At 38.1% G+C, this 12,674-nt stretch overlaps 1 protein-coding gene across 1 annotated transcript in view; it reads right to left on the bottom strand.

The window, feature by feature from the left end:
• Positions 1-5,207: 5,207 nt before the first annotated feature.
• LOC146002076 (uncharacterized) overlaps positions 5,208-12,674 on the bottom strand; it is a 41,067-nt gene continuing 33,600 nt past the window's right edge. Inside the window, exon 3 of the mRNA XM_083139791.1 lies at positions 5,208-6,169. Coding sequence (XP_082995917.1) covers positions 5,291-6,169 — 879 coding nt within the window. The 3' untranslated portion in view covers positions 5,208-5,290. The remainder of the gene's footprint in view (positions 6,170-12,674) is intronic.

Raw genomic sequence — 12,674 nt, 5'->3', positions numbered from 1 at the left:
CAATACACAACATTAATGATTTCTGAAAGTCGTGAAAAATCGTTAACTGATACAGTACGTAGATAACTTTTACTGTGTCCTCTACGTTTGCTGATTCGTGATCAGATTGGTTATCGTAAACTGTGCTCTCGCTGGGTGCCGCACTTGTTAACCGACGGGCACAAAAATCAACGTTTTGATGCTGCGCTGTCATTTCTTCGGAGTTATTCCACGGATGGTCCCCAGTTTCTGAGCAAAATCATCACAGGAGATGAGTCCAGGGTGCACCAATAGACTCCCGAGACAAAGAGGGCATCCATGGAATGGAGACACAAGGATTCGTCAGCACCAAGAAAAGCGAAAACCTGTCCAACGGTTCAAAAGGTCATGCTGACGATCTTCTTCGATTCCGAAGGAGTTGTTACAGTGAGATTGTGCCCCGAGGAACAACAATCAATGCCGCAACATACTGTGAGACTTCAAAGAATCTGGGAAAAGCCATTAAAGATTGAAGTAGGGACGGCGACAGGGGTGGGCACGGGTGGGCAAGCACACACACAAAAAATCCTGTGCCCACCCGATTGCCCACCCAATCAAATTCTCTAAGTACATATACTTGGGGATATGTGAGTGTTTCAATAAATAATTGTATTCCGGTATTCATTACATGTATATTTTACTCATGAATATTATCTATACTAGAAATGTTCACATATCATCATCCCATAAAAAGCTATCTTAACTTTGTCATTAGAAACCAAAAAGAATTACTGGAGAACTTGAATCAAAATAAACTGTCATTCAATTGAATACTTCTATGATTAGAAGCAGGTAGTAGGCTTAGGAGGTGCAAAATTATGCAGGGTATGGTCAAGATGAGATCAGGATTTAGGGTGACCCTTAGAGCTGCAGCTCTGGGCCTTCACTGGAGAAAACTGCTTGGAAAAGTACTGCATAAAGAAAAACATGAGGTACTTCGGATGTGATGAAAAATGTAGAAATACGTATAACTAACCACTTCATGTAGCTTAGCGAAAAGTTACAACTGAAACTGTGGAGGGGATTGCAGTGGGGTCTTGCTCTTGTAAGCTCCGGGCCTTCACATATAGACCCGGCCTGCGAATGGTTAAAATAATCTCTAAATAAACAAATAAAAAACCCATCTTAGCGTTGCTTCCTCCAGAAACAAAATAAATTATTTCGACTTTTTAATTAGGTCTACATTGAAATTCCAGAAGTGTCTTTCTTTTTCTTCATTACAATTTTTATATAGATGTCATCTTCAAATATCTACGTGGTATACAAACAACAATTTTGTGTTCGTCCTACTAATAAATACTAATAAGAAGTAATCACAATAATCACTACAATACCGAGGTGTATAAATTTTGATGAAACAGTTATGTGTGTTTGGAAGATGCTACAGAATTATTGAAAGTAATTTATTTCTTCACCATTGTCTACCACAGTGACGACTCGTGACTGCTTTCGGAGTGTAGGAGGAAGTTATGGTTAACTGAGGAAGCTTTGAAAAATTCGTTGAATTACAGTCGCACAAATCGCTCGTACTATCAATTGCATTTAGAATGTTACTTGCAGGTCCACGCACAAGGTTGGGCAAGGGGTCCTTGAAACTGTTTGAGAAAATGGTTTGTTTACCCCCAACCTTCTATCGATTTACTGTCGCAAAATCTCCTCAGAAACAAAATCGACAGGATAAAGAAAATATAGAGGATGGATCGTGGCATGGTTGTAAAAACAAGCGTGTCGCTGTGTATGCATACTCCCTTTTATTTGAAACAAGTCCGCTGGTGAAGTATAAATGAGACTTGGACGTAATTTTATTTCTATTCCCTGAAAACTTATTCCTTTGAATTCGATTTCCCTCTCCCAGGGACTCACGCTTGCAGATGATGCTAGATTTGACCATTATGCCAAAAGCAGGATGCAAGGGGCCAACGAAAATCAAACTGTGCTACGTTTAGTACCATTTTGATGGGGTTGGCACCACTGATTGAGGAACCCCTTGGTGCTTCCTCGCTGTATCTTTAAAAACCGCAACCTTCCCCTGCCCCTTTTCCACTCGTCACCCATCTGTCTGTAGGATGAACGCCGATGTTCCTCAGCGAGCGGCAGCCAAGCCTGTGTGTCCATCGTCTTTGTGCTGCGGCTGGAAGGAACGGCACCAGTAGCTACAAACTTAGTCAATTGTACGTACATTGCGCTCATAATTTTATAACGCGCATTATTATTAAACTCCTAAAAAGTAGATAACTGGAAGCAAGCATAAATGAACTGTAGGAAGTTCCTCACTTCCCACATGGAGGAATCGCCCTTGGGGCTACCATCACACGTTCTATCACTGTCGCCGGATATATAAAATTGATTATGTGCCTTGTATTTTTTTGCACTTGAAGGACCAAATGCAACCGATTCACATTTATTTCACTACATTGGCATGAAGGAAAGAGTGTGATTAGAACGTATGGCTGCGCACACACAAATACTTCCTTGAAATAATTGTATCCATCGGAGACAAAGAAGTGGAACAAGATGCGAGAATATATTAGAAAAGAAAGAGGAAAGACACCAAACACACACATGTGTGTGTGCCAGTTAAAAGAAACATTTGAAGAATGAAACGAGAGAAAGTGAAAGGGAGAAAGAGATAACAAGTTAAGAAAGAAAGATATAAGAAGGCATTAAAGAGTAAAAAAGAAAAGATATAAAGTAAAGGGAAAAGAAGTGTAGGGAAATCAGGAGTGTAATAGAGGAGGGGATACATATACATATATACATACATATATGTCATACATATATATGGCCTTACATTTATACCTGCCCACCCTAATCTATCAATATACAGCTTCTGCCAAGCCGGTGAAAAATTTCTTGCGCCGCCCCTGGATTGAAGGCCAGGAAGATTGAGTGATGGGGTTGTTCTTCTTCACTACAACGCTACCCCCATACAGCTGGTGTCACACAGGATTTACTGCAGAAATTCAAGTGGGAAGTGTGGTCTCACCCTCCCTATAGCCCCTATGTGGCACCCTGTGACTACCACCTTTTCGGTCCTCTCAAACAAGACCTAGGTGGTCAGCGTTTCGCGTCAGATGAAAAAGTGCAGGAAGCAGTCTCAAAGTGGTTCAAGGAAATTGGACGGAATTTTTGCACACAAGGAATCGAAAAACTGCTGCTTGGAACACCTTGGTGACTATGTCGAGAAAAGTTAAATGTTCATGCGTTTCCGTCCAATATTTTTTTTCTTTCTAATGTGTTTTGTTTGTTTTTTACAGGGGGTGTAACTTACTTTTTGATTCACCTGATTTCTAGAAATATTTGCACAAGAAATATGTAGGGTTGAGCGGGGCTATTCCGCTCACGGGGCTTTTCCGCCCGAAATAAGAGGACAGTGATACTGCGCAAACGCTATGCGCAGAGGAGACCTCGTCCTGCTTTCAGTCGGAAGCTTGGTGCATGTGCGACAACATCCATTGTTTGGTTCCGGCTATCCGATTCCTGTTTCAAGAAAACCAGAAGAATATATTTGTGAGGTACGTGATGTTCATTGTGTTGCTACCCTTCATAAGAACATGCTGCTTATATCTTAGAAGCTAGCATCTGCAAATATTGATATATTCCCGTGAAAATCATTCTCTTGGTAAAATGTACGTTAGTGTATATCCATGCACAAGAGATGGCGCGTTTCTTTATCCACAGTCCTCACGCGGCGCGCGATTACAAATTTCTGTATTTGGTGCTATTTCGCCCGCGAAAAGAGGGGCTATTTCCGCCCATATGCATAGTCAAAGTTTTTTGATATTAATAATTCTATTATTTCATTTAACTAAACATAGTGTTTCGTTCTTGCATTTCAGATGGTACGGACGTACAAACGTAAAGGTTCGGGCCAAAAATGGACGGAGGAAGATATGAATCGAGCCATTTCCAGGGTACTAAATGGTCATGTAAGTATGAGAGGAGTAGCAGGTATTTTCAGAGTGCCTTATTCAACACTGAAGGATCGTGTTCATTTACATAAACGTCAGGAAGCATTAGGAGAAAAAGTGGAGGCTACATCAGTTGGCCACCCCACAGTTTTCAGTTTGGAGGAAGAGAAGGATTTTGGTTCCAGGTTAAAGAACTTGGCTGCAAGAGGTTTTGGGTGGACACCGAACCAGATACGAAGGGCAGTATAGGTATAGTCACTATGAAGAATATAAACCATCCTTGCAGTAGTGAATCAAAATCTGCTGGCAAGGATTGGTTTACAGGTTTTATGAAGAGAAATAGTGACATCTCGCCAATTAGGCCTACTAAACAGCGTCGAGGGAATAGTGAGTCAAGTGACGAGGTACTGCCAATCCAACTCGAAGACGTTGACGAGGAAGATGCACCATGCGGATTCTGTGGAGTGGTGTATTATTCTACGAAATCAACATCAAAGGGTGACTGGATAAGGTGTGAAAAATGTGGAACATGGTTTCACGAGGTGTGTGTTGGTGCTGTTTGCAGGAACAACTTCATTTGTGGCAAGTGTTTGTAATACAAATCATGAAACATTTTTAGCGAAATAACCCCATGTACCGGGAGTAATAGCCCCGCTCATATTCAGATTTTCAATTTTTGCATCACTTTATGTTTTGTTTAAACAAATCCGTAGTTTGTAAGACATTTTTAAATTAGTATTTGTATGCTTGAAGGGTGTTTTGCTCTTTGATCTTTACAATAGCTCAATATTTTATTTATTTTTTAATGCCTTACATTTGAAATGGGCGGAGTAGCCCCACTCTACCCTAAGTAAATTGGCCATTATTTACGTTTTATCAGTAAAAAAAAAGGTAAAGTGCTCCCCTGTGCTAAGTACCACGCCATGAAGGCCTATAAGGGGTGTGGGGGTAACGCCCCACATTTTCTTGATCCGTTCGTGAGTGGGGGTGATGTGATCAGCATCACGGCCCTGACCGCCTTTACCCCCCAGGGTTTGCGCCAGGCGTTTTATCAGTATTTTTTTGTTTACAAATAACTGAATTTTACTGATACTAAAATTGAATATATCCTTTGATATGCGGACTTTCTTATATAGTTTCTTCAACTTCATATGCCGTAAAACAAACTTTATGAATACAGTCATGGACAAATTGCGTACACATATCTCTGTGAGTGACATTATTGCATTAAAATTTTAGTTGCATAGCATGCAGTAGATGGAGAAAATAAAATCACTGTTTACAAACAACAACAACAATAACAATTTATTAATAAAAATAACAAATATATATATATAATATATAGGAAGGAAACAGGAGTATCAGATGTGCATTATTCTTTGCTGTGTCCTATACCTCATGGGCCTTCTTGTTCTCATTCTCAACGGCTGCAACCTTTGCCTGTTCGACTTGTGGAGATTCTTATTGTGGTGCTTCTTGAAGCCGAATCTGTGGAGGGATTTCATATGGGACGCTCTGTTTCTTTTAACGTTGGAGAACACGGAGCTTTTTGGAACTGATCCAGAAGATTTGGGGTTGAAGTAAGGCTTTGTCTTGAAGGAAGAAGGTTTCTTCACCTTGTCCTTGTGCTTGTGCTGGTAGGCGTCTTCATCGTCCAGCCCCGAGAATCCTCCGGGGGTGTATTCTGGGGTGTATTCTGGAGTGTATTCTGGGGTGTATTTGGGTGTGTATTCGGGGGTGTATTTGTGCTTCTGCTGCCCTGGCTTGATGACACCTGCATCGTCGTAGACCTTGTACCAGTCGTCGAAATGCGCCTTGTACTTCGGACGTCCCTGGACCTTCAATTGGGAGAAGTCGTACACTTTCGGACCGGTCTCGCGCACCGGTTCCGCCAGGGAAGGGTACGACGGGTTCGGTATGGGTCTGAATCCGTGGTCAATGATCGGTTTCGCCACGCTGGCCGTGACGTCACTGTTCGCCACCGATTTCGGACCCCTCAGAGGGGGAGGGTTGTCCGGGTAGTCGTAGGGAGGGCCCTGCTGGTGCAGCTGAGGATGGAACTGGTAGTGGTAGACCTCTGGATGGTACCTGAAGACGGTCTCGGTGTTCTCGGCATGGTGGTCCGTATCTCGAAGCAGCGACTTCTCGTGCCGATAGTCCTGGTCTCTTGACGCCTCGTATTTCTTCACGTCGACATTGCTGCTGTCGGCATAGCTGTACGTGAAGAAAGGATGGTCTTGCTGCAAGAAAGAGAATAGGTCACTGTCAGTTGTGTGCAGCAATGTTCTCAGCAGAGAAAATGATTATGCTAACTTCGCATGGTCAAAATACCGCGGTCATTAAACAAACGTCACTGGGGAGGTTATACCTCATATAAAATAATGAAGACATGTCTTTGATAAACAGGCGAGAATACATTTTTGCCTAGTTCCTTTAATTAATTAATTAAATATACTAATAGAATCATAATTTCTAAATAAAACCAACTAAAGTAAATAATTAGTTAAATAAATAAAACTTAAATACATTTTTAATAAAAACAAATAAATTATAACAAAATTACAAAAATTCGAAATCTATCATGTGAAAGAAACAAGGAAATAAAATGTGCATTAATTGCTTGTTTGTGACTAGCGGCTGTTTCAGATTTTCCTCCTCTAAGGTTGAATTCAATTGAATTGTTGTTTTGAGTCCACTTTATGCACAGATAGGCTAATCGGGGCTGGACCTACAGTTTAAAGTGTGATCAGAACCACTGTGCAATATGCATCCACCTGGTATCGAACCCTGGACCTCTTGATTGCAAGGCGACGACGTTGCCACTATTCCATCAGAGAGGCCCCCTCTTCTAGGGAATTGATTGATTGATTTGGTACATTTGACTTTGCTCTTGTGCCACTTTTTTGGCTAGAAAAAGTTGAGGGTGAGTGATGATGTCATGAAATTGATGAATAGCACTGACAAAGAACACCCAGGCCGAGATTCGAACCCGGGACCGCTGTCGTCGTAGCGCGTTGCGCTAACCACTCCGCCGCTTAGGTCGGCTCTTCTACTGGAGCATAAGCACCTGAAATATCGTCTTTTGTTTCAATCTGAACTCAGATAATTAATTAAAATGAAAAGTGTAAATACTTTTAATTTGTAAGATTAATAGTGAAGATAGAAGGTAAAGCAAATTTTGCAAATTTAATGTACAATAAAAATTAAATAAATTAAGTAGGCTACATATTCTAAGTACAAGATTTATTCACCCACAATTAACATATCAACCAAATTCATTGCAACACAACCCTCAAGGACGTATTTAGGGGGTCCAGAAGATCTAGACCCCTCCCCGAAAGACTTACCAAGTACTAATATTAAATAATGAAAAATACTTATTTAGCATTTATTGTATAAGCGATGGTTATTAATGTCCTTTGAACTTATTGGAAGGCAAAGATTAGCAAAGATTTGTGTTTGCACACTAGTATTTATGATAATATGCATACAATAATAATCATGAACTTTACTTATCGACAACTGAATCTAACGTCCTATTTTTATTCAATACATATTCAATTCTTCATCTATCTGACGTTAGAGCACTTGTTTTTATGCAAATTATGCCGATCTTAACTACAGATAAGCTAAATAATGAATACGTGTTGTTATATGTATCTATTCTTATTCGGTATTTTTACCGAATTTAATAATAATATAATATTAATTAATTTATATATTTGTATTAGTGTTAATTGAATTTAATATAATTATAATAAAATTATTTTAATTTAAACATTATTACTATTATTATTATTTTTGTTATTATTATATTATATTATCAATGATGTTACTTTATGTTTAAATGTAGCACATATTTACTATATGCAGATGATATAAAGGTTTTTAAGAGTATTTTAACAAATAATGAAGTAGTTCAACTTCAGGCTGACATTGATAGAATGGCAAATTGGTGTAACATTAATGAAATGGAAATTAACTTTAAAAAGTGTAAAGTTTAAGATGTACTAAGAAAGTTTATAACATCGTTTCCAACTATTATATTTATCAAAATGAAACCCAAGTGTATGACAGCCATAAAGACTTAGGAATATTACTAGACTCCTGTCTCATATTTGATGAGCACATTTCAGAAATTTGCAAAAAAGCAAGGAAGATGCTTGGTTTCATATTTTTCTGATGGAAAGTTTTTCAAAAAGAAGATACCTTAATATACCTGTAAAAACGATAGTTCGTTCTATATTTGAATACGCTAATGAATTATGGTTTCTGACAGCCACGAATCACCTTCAAAAAGTTGAATCAGTTCGAAAACTTTTTATCAGGGTATTATGTACAAAGTTTAAGAAAAATTACTGTGAGTAATATTATTCTGAGTGGTTTACACAGTTGAATATGTTAACCTTAGAAGAAAGATGAAAAATGAAAAGGATAAATTTTGTACAGATAGATAGTGATTACTTTTTGAGTAATATATCTTATACAATTCCCAGATATTCTCAGAGGAATATCTCAATTCTGACATGTTTAAATTAAGCCAGAGGTTTAGTAACTGAACTTGTAGAAACCTACAATTTGAATTTATGATGTTGTATAAGATTGTATGATCCACTGTTATATTTTATAACTATGTATTCAATTCTGCAATTTTGTTTGACCAATCTAGACATAGTGATGATGTACCTGATTTCAAATTGTGCTCATCACGTAAAATAAATTTATTATAAAAATATTATTATTATTATTATTATTATTATTATTATTATTATTTCTGACACACTTGGTTCAGACTCCCAACAAATTTATTTCGAGATACGTGCCTGATAAATCACTTGATTTGGTACTAATTTGCTATAAATCACCTAAAATTGTATCTCCTCCTAGATTGCAATCTCACGATAAACCCCTCAATAAGTATGTTTTCTATTCATTGCTTGTGAGAGGGAATTTTAAATTGGAAAAGAGATACGCAGGGAAATTTCCCTATTGGCCAGGAACCTCAATGGTGAATGACGGCAGAGGAACAAGTATCGAGAACGCATCGCCCCCGGTAAAGGCAGTCTCTTTTTACAATACTTTCACCGCGACAGCCGCTGGTGAGGAGAAATGCACTGACACAATAAGCAAACGCTCCCGAGCTATGGGACGCAGAAGAGGAAAAAGAGGAGCATCAGCGTTGCCAACCTCCAGATAAGAAAAAGTGGTGTTTAATCTGTGAAATTATGCTAAATATTGATAAATTGTACTAGGATCTATAATTATAATAATGATTTATTATTATTGATAATTAGTAATAGTAATTCATTATTATAAATCTTTTCGTCCGAGATGATTTCAACATTGACCTTTTGTTTACCAAGCCCATTTTTCCACGTACGCTTTTTGCTACCGGGCCAATTTTAAACAAAATGCAGAGTTTCATTTAGATGACTGTAGATCGGAAGCTAATTGTCCTAGACAGACGAATGATATATCGTTATACGCGGAATGAACCATACATTCAGACTACATACAATTTATGTACATTGAGTGTATATATGGATGCGGGGGAGGGGAGGAATTCAAAATCTCAGAAAAAATGCCCCTCCGCCACTGGACCAAAAAGTACAGGACATTGTCAAAATACACATGGAAATGATCGCTAGCATGTATGGAACAAGAAAATAATTGCACTATTATGATATGAACAATACAACACGACTTGTACCTCCAAAACGATATGTCTGTACGCCACTGAGCCATTCAGCAAAATGCGCAGTTACCTTGACACGACTGTAGGTCCGAAGCTAATTGCCCTAGACGGACGAATCAAGTACCGTTATACGCGGAATAAACCATAAAATCGGACTATATAAAATGTATGCACATTGAGTGTATATATGGATGCGGGGGAGGGGAGAAACCGGAAAATTCCTAAATGTTTGAAGAAAAATGCCAGTTACCCCCTCCGCCCCTGGACAACAAAGTACAGGACATCGTCAAAATACACATGGAAATGATCGCTGGCATGTATGGAACAAGAAAATAATTGCATTATGATCATACGAGTAATAGAACACAACTTGTAACCCCCAAAAGACATGTCTATGCGCCACTGATTTAGTTTCAAAGGAAGCCGCCATTTTCCTGACATTTTCCCCCCCTTTACGGTGCAGTATATGCGTTAACAATAATATAAAAGAAGGAAATCGCAATTGCAGCGAAAAAAAGCGACATTATGACGTATAAACTACGACCTTGTCGAGGTATCTATACATAGATAGCTGGTAAACAAAAGGTTGAACTAGAGAATGTGTGGGATGATTCGTCGACTGCACAGAAGAACATTAGTTTCATTTGGGGCCTAGAACTTTCTGCTCATTTCTTTCCATGAAATGTTCCTCACGAGGTAAACTGGGGCAGGGTGGCTACTCACCGGGAATTCCTTGAATTCCGGGAATTATGCATGAATTATTAGCTCCGGGAATTATGCGTGGATTCTGCTTGAATTTTGCACCGTAGACGTGAAAAATTGAAACTTTTATTAATCCAATTCCCGTTGAATTTCTACATAATTATAAATGCCCTGAGGCAAGTTTTTCACAGTTTAGATTTAACTTTTATCGACGAAGGAAAAGAAGGCTGCTTGAAAAATAAAACAGAATTGTATCAATAATGTCTACTTTGTTATTGACCTTTCCACAACAATAGCCTATATGTGACAAGCGGTAGATTATTGCAAGATAAGATATCTTGAAGTTGATTAGGCAAATTTGAAATTCTTATACAGTTATCAATTTTTCATAAATTACTATATCCCCTAACATTTGAGACTTGTGTTTGTAGATGCATTTCTAGTCTGAGTACGCGAAATAGCAAATGCAAACTCCAAACCTTATACCTTATATACCGTTCAATTGAATTGAATTAGAATTTTTGGATACATTTGAATCGCACAAACCTTTACATTGTTAATATATTTGTGTGTGTGTGTGTGTGTGTGTGGCGGTAATACATAAGATTGAAATAGAGAAAACATCTCCTTGTAGCCTTGAATTTTTGGGAAGTTCGCCTTGAAAACCGGGAATTATGCTTGAATTTTATCATGGTCCTAGAGTGGCCACTCTGTGGGGAGAATAAAGATAAGATGAACAGAAAAAGGTGTGATTAGACCGGAAATGAAATCTGGATATAATTTTGTTTCTAATTTCTCCAATTGTCGTCTTTTAAGTGAATTTCTCCCCCCCCCCCCCAGAGAAGCAAATTTACAAATTATGCTAGATTTTCCCATTATGCAAGCAGGATGCTAGGTGCCAGCGAACCTCAAATTGTGCTAGGATTAGCATCATCATGCTAGGGTTGGCAACGCTGCTGAGCATCTGAACACCTCTGGGCAAGGACACGGTGAATGTGAAACGATGAAACAGAAGGCCACGCCTGGGAAAGTCAATCTTCCTCTATCTTTGGACAACAATCGCTACAGCCGTGAGACTTTCAGTCCTCAATATTGAGGTTATTTGGTCATGGAATTACTTCAGAGATAATTTATTAATTACTAAGGTATACGTTATGAATTATAATTATATCTTGTAGCAAATTCGTGTACTTTTTGACGTCTTCGTGCGAGGTTGTTCTTATACCAGGTTCTCTGTCGGCATAACTTTTTTTTTTATAAATAAAAATGAAAATGATGTGCTAAATATTCGAAGACCTGAAAGTACTTCTTAATAGTTAAGATCCAGTGCGTCTTGGCCGGTTACAGCAGCGACATTTTCTAGAAACCATAATGAATTTTTCAAAAATTAAATCTGGTTTAGAATAGGCATCCTTTTCCAATAGAGCAACAGACAGCAAAATTTTATATGGATTGTAATTTATCAATAAAGCCTAAGTTCAACTACAGATGTTTCAGAAAAAAGTGTTGCAATCCAGTGGCAGAGTGGTTAGACGCCAGGGGTCCCGGATTTGAATATCGGTCTGGAATGGATGTTATTTGTGAGTATCAATTCATCAAATTCATTACATCATCACTCATCCTCATGGTCACGATTAGCCAAAAGTGGCAGAAAAGCGGCGCTAAATAACAAAAATCAAATAAGTGTTCCAAATCACACAAAGATTATAACAGGACGTTTAAATTAGAATATCAGGTAGGTACTTTAAAGTTAGACTTATTTGCAAAATATATATGACACGACCAAGCTCCACCTACAGCATAAGTAAAATATTAACATTATGTAGTCCATAAATAAGACCTTTATAGTAATTTTTTGGATGTTGTTCGTGTTCGACACTATTAAAATTACTGGCACCAAAGCGTTTTTCAACAAAGATTTAAAATCAATTAAAATCGTATACCTTGAGAAGTGTATTACTGTATTGCTATCAGTTAATTAATATTAATTTTACTTCGAGTAATATTAGTAGTTTGTTACGCTATAGGCCCTAACACAGGTGGAACTAGGAATATATTTTATGGAGGGTCTAAGTTGATTGAATCTTGTATGTATACATATAATATGTAAAGTGACAAATTCCAAAACCAACGGCGCGGGTTCGATACCCGGTGGAGGCACAAGTGGTTCGGATCACACTTTTAACTGTAGGTCCAGTCCCGATTAGCCTTACTGTGCATAAAGTGGACTTAAAACAAATGGCTATTTGTTTCAATATTACCAACGGTAAACTTAGTTTCGTCATTATGTTTTTCTATTTGTTTCTTGGATAAATATTAAAATAATTTTACAGGAAACTGAATTTATC

The sequence above is a fragment of the Lepisma saccharinum genome, chromosome 18 (genome assembly GCF_977018435.1).
Source record: "Lepisma saccharinum chromosome 18, izLepSacc3.1, whole genome shotgun sequence".
NCBI lineage: Eukaryota > Metazoa > Arthropoda > Insecta > Zygentoma > Lepismatidae > Lepisma > Lepisma saccharinum.
This window is presented reverse-complemented; position numbering and strand designations above follow the sequence as displayed.